The 16,868-nt window shown below is 42.2% G+C and overlaps 1 protein-coding gene across 1 annotated transcript in view; it reads right to left on the reverse strand.

Annotated features, from left to right (window-relative positions):
• Asxl3 (ASXL transcriptional regulator 3) overlaps positions 1 to 16,868 on the reverse strand; it is a 104,773-nt gene that overhangs the window by 14,504 nt on the left and 73,401 nt on the right. Inside the window, exon 7 of the mRNA XM_032886225.1 lies at positions 1,668 to 1,764. Coding sequence (XP_032742116.1) covers positions 1,668 to 1,764 — 97 coding nt within the window. The remainder of the gene's footprint in view (positions 1 to 1,667; positions 1,765 to 16,868) is intronic.

Genomic DNA, 16,868 nt, shown 5'->3' on the forward strand with positions numbered 1-16,868 from the left:
CCATGAGAGGACTGTGAGAATACAGGCTTAGAGAATGAATTTGAAATAGACTATGAACTTCTAAGGCATGCTGTTTGATATAAAATAGGGTTAAAACAAAAATGCAAATACAGTAAGAATAAATGGCGGTGTGAGGAAAGGAAGTGACCTGTGAGGACTAAGAAAGCATGAGCTGGAGGCATCTGCATTCCAAGGAGAAACTTAGGTTTCCCACCAGACCACAACTCAGAGAGAGGGGAGTCGTGTGCTACATTGGGTTTTTTAGTCTATCCAAAACCCTGGGTTGAATTCCAAGGAAGGAAATGATAACAGAAGGTTTGGGACAAAAGGGGGGTCACAAGTTCCTTAGACTCCAGGGCATGTAAAAACACAATGGTTCAAGCTATGTTGTAATTTCAAGAAAATTATATATGAAAATGCATATGTAAAATCTGTGATATATCACACATTCTTCAAAAAATATCTGATAGTAAAAATGCTCCTTGTCATCAAAGAATTAATGTGTTGTTTAGAAAGGGGGGGTGTACTAAGTGAAAATGTGTCTCAGGGGAAAGCAGGGAAGACCTGGAAGTCAGAAATATATCAAGTTCAGTACAGTATGCAAAGTTGCAGTCCACGGAGTGTGTGTATTCTACAGTGTGAGCACACTAGAGTGTGAGCGCTCTACAATGTATGTTCTCTGTAGTGTGTATGCTCTACAGTGTGTGAGTACACTACAGTGTCGTGTGCTCTACAGAGTGTGTGTGTAGTACAGTGTGTACTCTCCGGTATGTATACTCCAGAGTGTGTGTACTCTAGAATAGCATTTTACTCCATCATAGTTGATGTACTTTAGCACTGTGTGTGTGTGTGTGTGTGTGTGTGTGTGTGTGTGTGTGTGTGTGTGTGTGTGTGTGTGTGTATTCCAGCAGTATTCATGTACTCTAACCATGTGTGAACTCTGGCAGTATGAGCATTCTCTAACAAAGTACCTCATTGCCATATGTCCTCTAGCACTGTATATCTAGCACTCACTCTAGCAAAGCACATGAATTCTAATGTAGCACATATGCTTTAACATAGTGTGGCAGTTTGAATATGCTTGGTCCATGGGAAGGGACAATATTAGGAGGTGTGACCTTGTTAGAGTAGGTGTGGCCTAGTTCAAGGAATTGTGTCATTGTAGGGATGGACTTTTAAGTCTTGCGCTTCCTTTTGGCTGCCTGCTGAAGCCAGTCTCTTGTCTGCTTTCAGACCAAGATGTAACTCTCTCAATTCCTTCTCCAGCATCATGTCTGCCTGCATGAGAATAATGGACTAAACCTTTGAAACTGTACGCCAGCCTCAATTAAGTCTTTGTCCCCTATGAGAGCTGCCTTGGTTATGTTCTCTCACAGCAATAGGACACTAACTAGTAAGACAATAGTGCGTGCACTGTATCAGAGTGTGTGTTTGTGTTCCCACAGAGCATGCGTATGTGAACGTGGTACATGCACTGTAGCAGTGTGGGTGTATCTAACCCCATACATGTGCTCTAGCAGAGCATGTACACAGCGTGTTGTAAAGCGTTTATGCTCTAGCATGGTCCAGGCGCTCTAGCCGAGTTGTACACTCTAATGCAGTACTCATGTTCTAACACACCTCACATGCTCTAGCATGGCACATAATAGCAGGAAACTGAAATTTACCTTCTGCCAGCCGCTGTTTCCACCCTTGTGCTGCATATGCAAAGAATTCATTATTTAGAGCTGAAGTACTGAGGCGTAAAATTCCATCGCTTCCCATCTAGGAAATAAGCCGACAAAACAATATTCCATCAGAGATAATTCAAAGTAAAAGCATGAAAAAGAAAAGAAAAATTGAGTAGGGGTGTGTGTGTGTGTGTGTGTGTGTGTGTGTGTGTGTGTGTGTGTGTGCGCGCGCTCGTGCATGTGTGTATGAAGGGCTGATGTAGGAGGAAGGAAAAGAAAAGAAACTCAACAGAAGATGACTCCTGGGTATCAATCACATGCTTCTGCTTGCTGACTTCCGGCATAGGGACAATGAGTGCTGTCCCTGACTCTAATTGTGGGCTGACTATAGGAGATAAAAAGATGAAGTGTGTCAGGAAGCTAAGCATGAACTGACTGGGCATGAAGATGGCTGAGAGATGAAGGCTAAGGGAATGCATATTGAGTCATGAGTAGTAAAGGACAAATCTGTGCAAATGGAACTGCTGTCATGTGAAGATATGAAGATGGGTCCTCTTTCCATATTGCCAGCACCCATACAAGAAGCAAGCATGTAAATTCATATAGGTGACAGAATAAGAATCTGTCAAATAATTCGTGAGTGTATGTGTGTGAGCACATGTGTATGTGTACTTGTGTGTGCACATTCTAAGTGTGTGTATGTGCGTGCATGCACACTCACACACATGTGTGTTGCATGTGTAATGTGGAGTGGATGTAGCAGTCAGTGCGTGCCTTGCATGGTTGTTTCTCTGCTTCCCCAGTGTGGATTCCAGTGATGAAACACACGGCATCAACAAGTGTTACTTGCAGGAGCATCTTACCGCCCATAATTAGATGTCGTGTATGCATACTTTTATTCTTCTTTCTACACTCTATCTTCAGCCACATAAACAATAACATTAAAGAGTTGACGCGGTGACTGCATGAATGTATCATGAGATAAATCATCTTTCAGGAGTAAAGAGGAATATGGATTCTGAAAACACACACTATCTGTTCTAGACCGGCTCATCATGGAAAATCAAACTGAGAGAAGGCAGACATTAGGAATGGTGGAAATGCTAAGTAACTGGAGGGCCACAGATAAGGTCCTTAGCATCACCATCCAGGAAGACACTGACAGCTCCTTAGGTGTGTTCTGAGCACATTTTACACAAGATTTCATTCACTCATTGTTTGCTCTTTGTTTTTTAACATTACTTAACGGATACCTTTTAGGTGACCAGTATGAACTTATCTGGTCCTTGTGTGGATGCTAGCAATGAAGAAAAAGTCGCCCTCCTTAAGTTTTCAATATTTGCTACATGGAGAAAACGATTCAGTTTAATCTAGAGCCTTTCCATCCTTCTGTATTCTGTGTGCTTGGGGTGATTGTCATCAGCTTGGTGCTGATGGTCATTTTGGCAGAATCTAGATTCACAGATTGCTCGACAGAACCCAGAACACCAGCCTCTGGGCATGCCTGCCTGTGGAGGAGTTTCTCGACTGTGCTAAGTTACAGAAGAGTCATTCTAAAGGGTGTGGGATCACCCAGGGCTCAGAGCCTAAATGCAAAGAATAAGATGAGTGCTGAGCAAACTCACTTCTCTCTCCTTCCGAGCTTCAGGTGCTTTATGATCAGCGGTCTCGCGATGCCACCAGCGTGACGTCCCTATGACGATTAACTGTGTGCTCAAGCTATGAGCCAAGGTAAAGCCTCCCTTCCTTAAGTTGCTTCTTGTCAGGTATTTGGTAAGAGTGATTTTTAAAGTAAATATCATGGTAGCCAAGATAGAGCTTTATGGTCCTAACTTTTGTGAAAAATATCCAGTCATTCTATCTGTCAACTGGATAATTCTAGAATATTTTTTTTTCAGAATTCAGTTTAACCACTGAATTATTAGCTGTTACTTGATGATAAGTTTCTTGTGGCTGAGGTGTATGGACCAGAGCGCTAAAAGTAAAATTCGCTAGTACCAGGACCCACTTACCTGCTGTGTACGCTCTGTGCTCTAAGTTCTATGATCAATGAGATTAGAGGCCCACCTCCTCCCTGGGTGAATCACTTCTACTGGGGCATGCTGCTTATCATGATACTGCTGTCTTTTAGGATCATGAAACCTCTGTGCACTGTAGGAAAATTAGTAGCATTCCTAATTAGTAGCAGCAGCTCCTCTCAAAGATGCAACATCTAAAGGTGCCTTCAAATATCTCCAGATGCAATATGGAGGCAGAACCATATTATCAGGATAAAAATATTTGAATAGCTAAGGCACTGAGTGAAGAACGTTCTGGTAGCTAAGTTTTGCCTGGATACCTTGTATCTCTCATGCAGTGGGATTACAAAGCAAAGTTCTAAAGGAGTGGGATGATGTAGAGGGAGAGAGCTGCTGTTGCAGAGTGGGGCAGGCAGGAGAATTAGGGAAACACAGAGCATACACTGCATATCTCCTATATGATCAGAGCAAGACAGCTATAGATTCACATGCCTCAGCAGTGATGTCTGTGTCCTGCTACCAAGTCTACCAGGAGAAGAGCAAGTCTGAGGATAAATGGGTCTTAAGGGAGGATAGGAGGAATGTCAAACAGAGGTTAAGTCCGGCTTGTGACTGGCACAGCCTGTAGTTAACCAAGCAGTTATTGCCTTTGTCCTTACTTTCCTCCCTCCTTCCCTCCCTCCCTCCCTCCTTCCTTCTTCCTTCCTTCCATTCTTTATTCCCACTTCAGTAACTTGTGAAAGAGTAGCCCTCATGTCCGACACTGCAAGTGCTAAGAGAGTAGGAATGACCCCAGAAGTTGTGACGCTCCATTGAGGGTCTGAAGCCCACGCAATGCAAAGGAGCCCGGAAAACTATTGCACGCCCTAGTTCTACCCAAGTCTGTAAAGTCTTGGACTTCTGTTCAAGTTCAGAGACCTGAAAAGCAACCTGCGGGAACAAACAGGGGACAATTCAGATCCATGGGAAACAGGGGTGACTGTAGATAAGACATAAGTCGAAGATCTAGGGCTGCCCAGGGCTGGCCTACTGAGTGCCTCTTGTGGGCTTCCGTGCCAGAAGTTTTCCACGGAAATCTCTGGTCCAGCTGGGTGTGCGGGTTCAGGGGAAGGGAAGAGAACTCAGTCAGGGAGGGGAACAGCTTTTTTGTTGTCTCCACTGTTGTTGTTCTTCCTCCTTTCCAAGCTGGGCTGAGCCAGCAGGGGACTGAGTAGCCAGCGAGGGGTGCCGGGAGCTTCTGGCGGAAATTCTGGGAGAGCAGATCTCTTCCCTAAGTAGCGGTGTTACAGCTCTTATGACAGAAGCTCTCAGATGACAGAGTGATTCTTGCCCACCTTTAATCCTTCTGAACATGATTCTTAAATACAGATTTTGGATGGGTCAGTGTCTGACAGCAGGAATTTCCTATTGGTTTGGCCTGAGAGCTTGAGAAGATCTCATCTACATATTCTGGGGCGTGGTCCTGCTTCTATGATTGATCTGTCTTGAGTCCACATCCTCACCTGTGAAGGAGGGGCTCGAGGCGTTGCCCTACATGACTGGTATGTCTCAAACCTCTCTACAGGGGACTGTGGGGGGCTGCAGCTACATGAGAAGGCCATGATCCCCCTGCCGTCCCTTAGGGTCCTTGGGGGAGTCGACCTATCTCGACCAGGATTCAGGGCATCTTTCACAGCCCGCAGCCCCACACTTCTCAAGTCAATGCGAGGTTCTAGGTTAGTGGTTTCTGGCCCTAAGTGTCCCCTTTAATTCTCTTCTACATATCATGATGTTGCTAGCTTGATCCACAATGCAGGGAATCCATGAGTAGGGCCCTATTCTAGGTAACAGAAAACTCTCTAAACTGGTGTACCTCAGAAATGTCTTAAAGATCTATGCCTGCAAAGGGGATCTTAGGGATGTGTAAAGGTGAAAAGGGAAGGAGGAGAGGATGTGGAGTCATTATTGAACAGTAGACTGAATGGACGATTTAGAGGACAGATGATCAAAGGAACATAATTCACGGTGATCCTCAGGACTGATGAAGGTCTCTGGGGTCAAAGACGCAAGCCTACGTGAGCAGGTCAGAGGGAGCCCTAACACCGCCCAGTATCACTCTGGCAGGAGTAAGTTAAAGATGTCTGCCCTTGAAGCCAAGCAGATCTTCCAGGTATGTTACCAAGTATGTCATCTGATGTGCCTCTAAGCCTGGAATGTGGGCAAAGGCTGTAAGAGGACCTCCATGTTGTCACAGAAAAGCTGCTGCATACAGAGAGATGAAAATGGAAACCGGACCTTTGCTTCACAGGTGGATTTTAAATAAATTTAGCAGGTGTGGGGCAAGTTCCCCACTGTGAACAGGAACCTGTGTGGTGAGGAGTCTGTGTGGATTAGGCACAGTGGGAAAGGCATAAAGTGCTCTGTGTTTAGGGACGTGCATGGTGCTGCTGCGACCACAGCCTATGCAGTGTACAGGGTCTCCAGTGCTCTCCCTAATGGTTTTCTTGCTACCCTTATTTTGGTTAGCAAAAGATTTGAAATTTCTCTCTGGCAGCTAATATACAGAATTTCTGCCTCACAGGTTCTGCCAGGCTGGGGGCTTGGTTACTAATTTAAGACACAAAGACAGCGGATCCAGATTAACTCTGACAGATTCCCAAGATCTGAGCACATAAACATGCAAGTGTGATAAAAACACACTGTAGATCATGGAAGCTAGCCCCGGAGGAAAATCATTTTCTTTTCAAATAGAAAGTACATGGAAATTAAGGTTCCCAACCTATGTGAGACAGCACAATTAAACACTGGAGCTAAAATAGACTTAAGAAATACGTGCCAATAAAACTTTTAAAATACACTATTAATTTTATGGCCTTTAAAAATACTGTCTGAAAGATATAACGCTTTAATGAACTAGAACAATAAACATTTCTGAAAGGTTAGTTATTTATTGATGAGCTATAAATTCTGTTTTTATTAGCCATGATAGAAACATTCATTCTGAAAAATCTTCTCTCGTGATGAAATGTCTACCTAAGCTATTGATCAGCTGCGCTTCCTTTTAAATTAGCAAGAAAAAAAAAAAAAAGAGCCTGACCGAAATGATTTCTCTAGGGAAAATAATAAGAGTAAAGAGAAATGTATTTATGCACAGATCCTGGGATGATGCAAAGATTTAAACTCTTTCTTGATGAGTTTATCATTTAGTTATTAAAACACTTTAGCTGGCTATGTTAGTACATGACTGTAATCACATTTTTGTAAGGCAGGTGGATTACTGTGAGTTTGAGGATAGCCCACGCTACATAGTGGATTTTAGTCCAGCCTGGTCTCCAAAGTGAGAGTCCACTTAAAAAACACAAAACAAAAAGGAAAGCAAAACAAAAACCCACCCACAACAGTGAAGAAGACATTTAGGAATGGGTATGTGGCAAGTGGAATTCAAAGCATTAAACAAACACTGCAGTATTATCTAATTTCAATTCATGTTTAATAAAATAATCTTTTAATTTGTGTATGGGTGGGAGGGGGAGGGAGGGGAGGAGGAGGGGGAGAGAGAGGAGAGAGAGAGAGAGAGAGAGAGAGAGAGAGAGAGAGAGAGAAGCAGGGGCAAGGCAGCATCTCATATAGCCTCACACTGTAACTAATGCTGAACTTAAACTCCTTTTCTTCCTCCTTCAGTTTCCATGTGATCATATCATAGACTACCAAGCTTAACATATTTTTAACACTATCTTCTTTTTTTTTTTTCTGGCTTTGTATCTCTTCCACATGATTTCCCAACACAACAAGAACATGTATTAGCAGAATAGGGAGGAGTACGTTGGGAGTGGAAACTGGTCAAGCGACAACATTGCATTTAGAAACACAACTTAGATTTCATTCTACAGAGAGTGGAGAGTTGTCCAATGTAAAGCCAAAACCTGCTGAGAAGAAGCAAGTTGGTGTCTAGGTCAGCAGCATGTAGGTTTAGACAGTGTAAGGAGAGTCTCCTTGTAACTCAGGATTAATAAGGAACTAATTGGGGTCACACTTGGAGGGACTGGGGAAGAACACGCCGAGGAATAAAAGCAGAGAACTTAGTGAGCGAAGGAATAAGGAGAGAGGTAGTCCAATATCATGGGCAGCATGGTGGGCAACAGGACCTACTGTGCCCTGGACTCCAGGGAGCATTCAGAATGCCCACTGATGGAGTCACAAAGCTAGTCAGGATAAAATCTGATATTTCAAAGGAACAGTTCAGTTGTTTTTGTGTGCAAATACTTTAAAAAGCAGAGAGGACAGCAATAAAATGTTTACATATAATTTTAAGTTTTGTCTCTGCATTGGAAAATGTAAAGAAACACAAAGTTATTCCTAAGAATACATTTTACTTATTTCGACCTACCTAAAATGTTATTTTAACATGTTACTAAATTCAAATGTTGTTCCTGAGCTGTTTTATATTCTCTTTGAAAATTATTTGCTATTCAGTTATATGTCAGTACATGGCCCATCTCAATACAACACACAGCTGCCACATCTCCAGTTATGAGCAGCTGTGTGACTGGCTATTGGCCATTGTCATGAACAGTAGAGCTTCAGACAAGGACTACTCAGATCCATTAAAATGTGCTGATTGCTATAATTCATGAGAAACATGATAGGAGTTGGGACTGGATATGATAAACGGCATAGTTGTCCACACCTGTAACCCCCATCCCCACCCCACACCACAGACAGAAGGGTCACTAGGGCTTGTTGCCAACCTAAGTAACCTCAGGTTCAGTGAGTGACTTTGTTTCCAGGATAAAGGACAGGCAGGTGCACACGTGTGTGCATGGATATTGTTAATTTTAAACATTTGTGTATGAGAATATCCAAGGAAGATTGAACAAAATAAAAGAGCGCTTGTGAAGGGCATTGTGAGGAAAAGTGAGGCAGACAGGAGATGCTGCTGGGAGAATGAAAAAAAAATCATGGAGAAGTCATCAGGAAATCAGAGCAAGCAGCATCATGGGTATAAAGAAGGGAGCAGCATCATGGCTGTAAAGGAGGGAGGATTGGGAAATGATGTGCTAACATAGGTATAAGAGAGAACACTGAGAAATGATGTGCTACCCCAGACGTAAGGGGGAGCATTGGGAAACGATGTGCTAACACAGGTATAAGGGGGAGCATTGAGAAATGATGTGCTACCCCAGACATAAGGGGGAGCATTGGGAAACGATGTGCTAACACAGGTATAAGGGGGAGCATTGAGAAATGATGTGCTACCCCAGACGTAAGGGGGAGCATTGGGAAACGATGTGCTAACACAGACATAAGAGGGAGTGTTGAGGAAATGATGCTGTATCGTGCATGTGATAACACCCACCAAAACACTTAAAATTACTTAGGTCAACAGAGTGTGCAGAACGCCATGCAAGCTGTTGCTTCCATTAAAAAATAATCAATATGCTCTTTAGGGGAAAGGCAGCCAGCCCAGACAGTGGAACACTAAGGGGGATGCTGAGCCTAATATAGTGTCATACTGGAAAGCGACCAGCTCTGGTGAGCTATTGTCACTGACTCCCTTATATCTGATTTGATCGAGAACTCTATGAATTAAGTGAGAGCACTCTGTTTTCTTTAAAAAACTAGTTTTCATTTTAAAACCCAACCACCCAGTCAGATGTAGTAGACAGCTCGGGAGACTGACTGTGTATGTTCAGGTCTCACTTGGAAGGGGGACTTTTTTCTTCAGAACTACATAAAGAGGCATAAAAATTAAAGGAGGCTGTTGAAAGACGGAGGGGGAATCACTAAAAGAAATGGATCCAGAAATAGGATAAGAATGTGCTGAAGAACACTTTGCAAGTAATGTTAGACTAAGCCAATATTCCCCACGCTGCCCCTTCCAAACCAGCTAATTTATTAGATGGCTTTAGGTTAATGCATCTAAAAAGAACCCCTTTCTTCCAACAAATACAGTTTGCACCTACTTCTAAAGTCCATTATTATTATTTTTTTTACTATAAGCATTTTGTAATGTACTGGAATTTCTTATAAGAATGAATTACGCACTGTTTGCCAAACTCATTGGCTTGTAATCCCTTCTCAGAGCAATTATCAATATCTTATGGAACAATTACTCTCTGAGGATACAGTTGGTAAATGACACACAGCTATGTATGAGAGCAGTCAGGAGCACACTATTTAAGTCTAATGAATATGTCCGTGCTTCGTATGAAATCCCTGATTAACAAAAAAAATGAGAACATTTTAAGATCTGGACTTAGAATAATTTTCAAGATAATACCAGACTGTCAGGATTTAATAACCAAAGTAATTCTATGGAATGGGAAATAGAATCTTGAAAAAATAATATAATAATCCTCACTCTATTCACCAACAAGCATCAAATTAAATCCCACTGCAGACAGCAGCTCCTACAGTCCCAACTGGTCAGTGTCGGTGGATTCTCACATATTAGTAGACATTTTTATCCCCAGTGCAGGGAACAGTGCAGGGAAAGACAGGATAGGAAGACTATAAGACCTGCACAGTGTCAAGCCAGTCAACCTTCGAGCATGAGTTGGAGAAGGGGTCATAAAGCCCCACCCCTATCTACAGCGGCAGTTGATAGGTGTACAGTAAGGTATGGAGAGTCATTTTTCTTCAGGGATGTGAGCCCTGATAGGCTGCCCATGCTCTCCTGGGTAGCCTCGCCTCACGCACATATAGGTTTAAGTATACTCAGCAGGTTATACAAAAAAGGGAACAGGAAGGTGGGAGAGAGATTATGTTGAAGAGAGGGTTGTAGAGGAGATGGAGGGTGGGATTAGGAAGTGGATGGGATAAAAAGACATTTTTTTTTTACATATGTATGAAATTCTCAACAAAAATAAAAATACTTAAATTTCATTGCAGGCAACTTAATTATTTTCTATTTTTCCAATCTTTATGTACACAAACAACTTTTTAAACCATGAAGATTTCATTATACAGACATAAAGGCATACAAGAATTTTTAAGTTATGTAATTTTCGTCCTTTTACCCAATTTAAAAATAACGCACAGAATCAAAGTAGAATGAACAAAAGAGAGACTTTGGAAAGAAAATATTGTGAAAAAAAATCAACATGTAGATGGAAAAGTGGAAGGCTTTTGTGTCATAATTGTTATGACAGAGTTTCAGAGCTGATTTTCATAATAAAAGCCTCCCCTGTTCTGTGCCTAGATGATTTTCTTTTCTTCCCACAGCCTGCCGCTCTTGTGACAGGCACTCAACCCCAGGAAGAACTCACGAGGTACAAAGTTCAGCAGGGACGGTCTGGGAGCTAGATCTGCTGTGTTCAGGAGGAGGCCACATGTCATTTTGAACCAGAGGGAATTCTGGCAGGGGAGTGGGCAGGCACGCAGGACATCTGATTATTGAGATCTCAATAAATGTATTGAAAAGGAGCTCGAAACACACATTCTCAGGTGGCATAGTGGCAACAAGACTTGTGGAAAACGAGTCTTCTTATAATAAACAACAGATGTGTGTGTGTGTGTGTGTGTGTGTGTGTGTGTGTGCATATTGTATGTACATATGCATGAACTCACTTGGCTCATGCACTATGAGTGCATGCACTTATAAGCATATATTATACACATACACACACACCTATTTTCCCTTGGAAAATCTACTTTGTAAACAGCTTAAGCACCTTGATAAAATGATGGCATTTATATCATGCATTCAACTCTCTTACGATGACCAGGCAGATGCTGGGGAACCCACAGAATAGACATATAGGATAGTAACTTGTGGCCTTAGTGACCAGGAAAATGGATTTTTTTCTAACAGGACTATCAAAAGTTTTTCTCGGTTTTTAATTTCATCACATATGTCACGGGGAAATGGTTGTCTTTAGAACATAGAAGCTTGCATAAAATAAACGGTAAAGGAAAAGCTCAAGATCGGGTTGTAAATGGGCTCAGTTACTGAGTGTACTGGGAAGCTTGTGTCAAGTATCAGTCTCGACAGCAGTATTACCAGAAACAACAAATACTGTCCAACGACACTGCACTCTCCTTTTAATATTCTGAGACCCCTTTAAATGGCTGCTGCCCTGACTTGTCACGTAGCGTGTGCTAATTTCAATAGTGCCTCAGCGTGCAGTTCAGATGAAAAGCAGCCTGTGGGAGAATCATTGAAAATAAATAATAAAGACATCTAAAGCAAAAACAAATCCTCTGACAGATGAAGCTTTAACCTAAAATTAGAAGAGTAAGCTTTGATATTCATGGAACATCCACTTCATGACAAATCTGTAGACAGTTTTTGCTCATACCTTGGGGCCATCTGACAAGCATTTATGAGAAGTGGTGTTTTCAAAATGACCTAAAGGCAGATAAAAAAATCTGAAGAAGTCTTAGGAATATGAAAATGTGTACACATAACTTGTTCCTGTTTATTTTTTGAGATAGGGTCGCTCATGTAGACCTTGAATCCCATATCTAACCAAGGATGAACTTGATCCTTCTGCCTTCACTTCCACAGCTCTAAGATTAAAGGGCTACGCCATCTCACCTAGTTTGTGCATATTCATTAAAAGGCAAGGCCCCTTTTAGCTTTTGTGCAGTGTTCCCTCTGTGGGAGGAGAAGGGGGAAAAGCAGACATTCAATACACTCAGCCATTAAACTGCACATGAGTGTTCTAGCTGGTGAAACACAAGCTCATGTGCTCACGGAGATAAAATAAGGTTATGTTATAACGTAGTGAGAACCAGTGAGTCACTGTTTCTATTTGTAATACTCTGAACAGCTGTGTTTAAGGGACTATCTATTAGTCACTCCTTTCTTTAACAAACACTCCATAAGCATCAACTACGTGCCAGGAACCATGAAATGGACAGACGGCTTCTGTTTCCACAAGAGCCTGGGCCCTGGAGTAGAAAAGGAAAGGACTCGATGTTGGCAGTACAGGAGAAGTCCTTAGAGCAGAATGGATGTGAGAAGAAGCTCCTAACTTTGGCTCCACTCTGCCCTCGTTTCCCTCTTTGAGGCTTTGAAAACCTTTTCTCCGTACTGCATCTGCTCCGGCCTACCTCTGGTTTAATGATGTCCCTTTCTCTTTATTGTTCAATAAAACCCAGAGCCGATAATAATAACAACTGTCGTTAATTTAATGCGTGCAACAACCCCAGTCTCATTTTGTATTCACGCCTATAACAGAATCCCACAGACAGGTAGCTTATAAACAACTAACATTGATTTCTCGAATTTGAAGGCCAGAGTCTAAATAGGCAGTGTTTGTAGATGTGGGATCTAGAAAGAACCATTTCTGGGTCCACAGATTGTGTCACCTTGCTATCTAACTTCAGTCAAGCCAACTTGGTCACCATCCTGTCATGCTTCCAAAGGACACACCTAATACCATCATTGTTGGGGTTGGGATTTCAATATGTACACACACAGACACACACACACACACACACACACACACACACACACACACAGATTTGATATATACATAGATGTTATATGTTCAGTCTAAGCATGAAGTCAGGTTCTAGCCCCTAAAAAGCTTCTCTTTTGTATTGTACTCATGTGTCTTTTTCAGTTAACATGTAGGTATGGTAGGTATTCCTTTTGGTGGATGCACTGGGAGCTGGGAATACAGTCAGACAGGGCAGGGAACTGAGGACTCTGCTCACACAGAGCAAGGAGGCAAGTGTGTGGGTCAGTTCGGCAGCAGAGTCATTCTTCCCGCTGCCCTTTCTTTAGTTCTTTTTGGTTGGACATTTAAAGTCTATAAAGCTCATCTCTCTCCCACAGTTCAATTCCATCATCGGTAAACTTGGAATTACTAGTAATTTACTTCAGCGTTTCAGTGAGGAGTACACGAATAAATACACACAAAATGCACCAAATAGCACTGGCTCAGAGACCATTCTCAGGAAGCTGACGAAGGGGTGAGGATGTCAAAGCCTCAGGAAGACTGACAAGCTCTGGTCAGGCCTGTGGACTCTTAGAAAGAGACGGAGAAAGCCTCTGTCATGGCAGCTAACTGATGAGCTCTTTTATCCGAACATTTCTTGGTCCTGTGAAAACCCAAGTCCCCTTTACCACGTGTGATAATTCATGAGGGGAGACTGGTACCACCTACTCATTGTCAGGATTAAAGGGCAGTCTGCTTCTGGAGATGTGGCCTGTTTTCTTTTATTTCTATGCACACCACCCTCCTGATGTAGCAGTTCAGGTTAATAATAACTATTTAGTGGGAGGCTAGGCAGGAGAAGTGCGACTCTGAGGCCACTGGCTACAGAATGAACTTGTCTCAAACGAACGAACAAACAAACAAACAAACATTTATGGGTGGGTGTGACAGACCTCTGTACCACTGTAAAGTGCCTCTAATAGAGTGGTTGTCAACCTTCCTAATGCTGCGACCCTTTAATACAGTTTCTCATGTTAGGGTGACCCAGGACAGAAAATTACTTTAAATTCTACTGTAAGTAAATCCACACTATTAACTCCCCAGGGAGAGGAGTATCCCTTTAAGTGTTGAGGGTTTCACAGGTTCAGGGAAACGAACATTGCACAGCTGTTATCATGGAGGAACCTAGATTTAAAGTGCGTGCGTGCGTGTGTGTGTGTGTGTGTGTGTGTGTGTGTGTGTGTGTGTGTGTGTGTGTAGAGGTCATGAAACTAGAAAGGGGATCATAAACATAAGAGATCTGGGAAGAGGAAGGAAGCAGAGGAGGAAAACACTGGTAATAGGAAAACTGGAGGAAAAACAAAACAGACAAACTCAGGAGCAGAAACTCAAGAGGGAAGGGAGCTTGCCTGCTAAACCCTGCACAGAGGTCTTAGTTCTGCCCCGAGTCAGAGACAGTTTGAGCCCTGAAGAAACTAAACATATGCTCCCTTAAGCTGACCAGTTAGATACGCTGTGGCCTGCAAGGCAAAACTCTGGGCAGGTGGGAAAAACTCACTTGATTACTTCCTTATCAGTGGGCAGACACTATTTGTTGAAAACCTGTTTTGGGTCACACTTGCTTTGGTTTAAAGAATACAGGAAGAGAATACAGGATGTCATGTCCTATGGATTATGAACAGCAGGCTTTAATCTCTAAGAGGTTAGAAGCTTTAAGGATATCATTCAATAAATTCATTTTGGTGTGTTTAAAGTTTTTTATAATCTGGTACATAATACGACATAACCCAGTGTTTGTACAATCCTGCCTACTGGTACTTTGGTTAAAGGATCTGATAAAGAACATCGAGATAACATGGGCTATGGTTACCCACTGTCTTTTCTGTGAGAAAGAAAGAAAAAAGGCGGGAAAGTGAGGTTTAGCTTTTGCCTCCATCACCACCACTGGCGGCTACTGTTATGTACAACATTCCTCCCTGGACCGTGCTTGTCTTCAACGTAGGTCAAGGAGCTACAGGCAATCTTCAAACTGGAAGACACCATTTCTTCTAGTAAGGCTAAACCAATTTAATTGTTACATATCACTGAGTTCCTCTAACATCCTATAAAATAAGGAAGGAAGGAAGGAAGGAAGGAAGGAAGGAAGGAAGGAAGGAAGGAAGGAAGGAAGGAAGGGAGGGAGGGAGGGACAGACAGAGGGAGGGAGGGGGGGAGGGAGGGACAGGGACAGAGAAAGGGAGAACAGACTTCTGAAGGATTTGAACCATTCCAGCCCCACTGTGTTCTCCATAGTTATGTCACTCAGTTGCCACACTGGGATTGGATTTACAGTCAGAAAAATGTGCTGATAAATCCATTTCTATGTCTTCACCATACTCAGAAGATCCAGTTCCTTAACAGGTTTTAGTCCTTGTTCATTATCCAAACAAATACAACTGAAAAGTTAATTTGCTTGAATTAATATTAATAAACATAAAAGAACTTATCATCCTGCCCAACAAATAACACATCAGAATTAAATTTTATATGAGGAAAATCACTAGTAATCATTTAGCAAAGGCTTGCTTTGTGATCTTTGTCTTTTCTCTTTTTCCTATAAAGATGTTTTAACTTATGAATGGGGCCACTCCATGTGCTTCAGCTGCCATAATCTCATGATCACCTAAACTGTGAGTACAAACACCGCCTGTCCTTTATGTGATTTCTGTCAGGCATTTTGTCACAGCAACAGAAAAGTAACTGACATATTGATCTGAGCAGTATTTGTTTTTGATAATGTACCAAATTCTCTAGGATATATTTCCTGCCTGCCTGCCTGTCTTCCTTTTCTTTCTTTCTTCTGTCTGTCTGATTGAATGAATGACTGTCAGTCTGTCTATCTGTCTCTGTCTCTGTCTTTGTCTCTCTATTTCTCTCTGACCTTTATCTATCCCCAAAGGCAATCCCTATAGGACTGGCTGACTTCAAACTCACAGAGATCTTCTGGCTTCTGCTTCCCAAGAGCTAGGACTAAATACATTTGTAACCATATTCAGGTCTTTCCTTTCTTAAAACAACTGCATGGTTTCATGTATCACAGGCTGGTTTTGAATTCACCTTATATCCTGGACTAGTCAGCCTCTCCCAGCAACTCTCCAGGGTCAGTGTTTACAGTGCCAAGATCACAGCTGTGCACTACCATACTAAGGTAGTCTGTGTTTTAATTAAATCTCATAATCATAAAATATGTCTATGAATCCTAAGAGAGATGGGATACTGTGTAAGCAAACAACATTGGACTTAACTATATGCCTTGGATCTTAATAATACAGCCAGAGAGCCCATGAGATGTTTCTAACTTTGACATTGATACAGAATATCAGCATGTACAAAGTTCACATTTGGGAACTGTGAAATTAAGTAACAAAAATACTTTTTTAAAATTGTAACTGAATTTATTATTTTGTATTTGGCTATGGCAGTGGCTGTGGGTTAAACATCTCCATAAAGGCTAACTGACAGAATGCTGCAAGGTATCACGATGATTTCTGCTGTTGTGTTTGGAGTTCCTTATCCTTGAGTCAATCTGTCCAACCACTCAGGCTACAATGGACTGGACGGGCATTGATATTGGAGCTCACGACAAAGTTATTCTAGAAAGGAATTCCATACTCTAAGACAACCTCTCCCATGTGCAGGAGAGAGTGACAGGGTCTAAATACCAGGACACAGGTCAGGAGAGCAATAGTGATGCCCTAGAATTAGACAGCTGCAGAGCAGAGCCCAGTGTATTTCTAGAACTCTCTCCCAGCAAATCTCTTTCTTGCAATTGG

This window comes from Rattus rattus, chromosome 15 (genome assembly GCF_011064425.1).
Source record: "Rattus rattus isolate New Zealand chromosome 15, Rrattus_CSIRO_v1, whole genome shotgun sequence".
Lineage (NCBI taxonomy): Eukaryota > Metazoa > Chordata > Mammalia > Rodentia > Muridae > Rattus > Rattus rattus.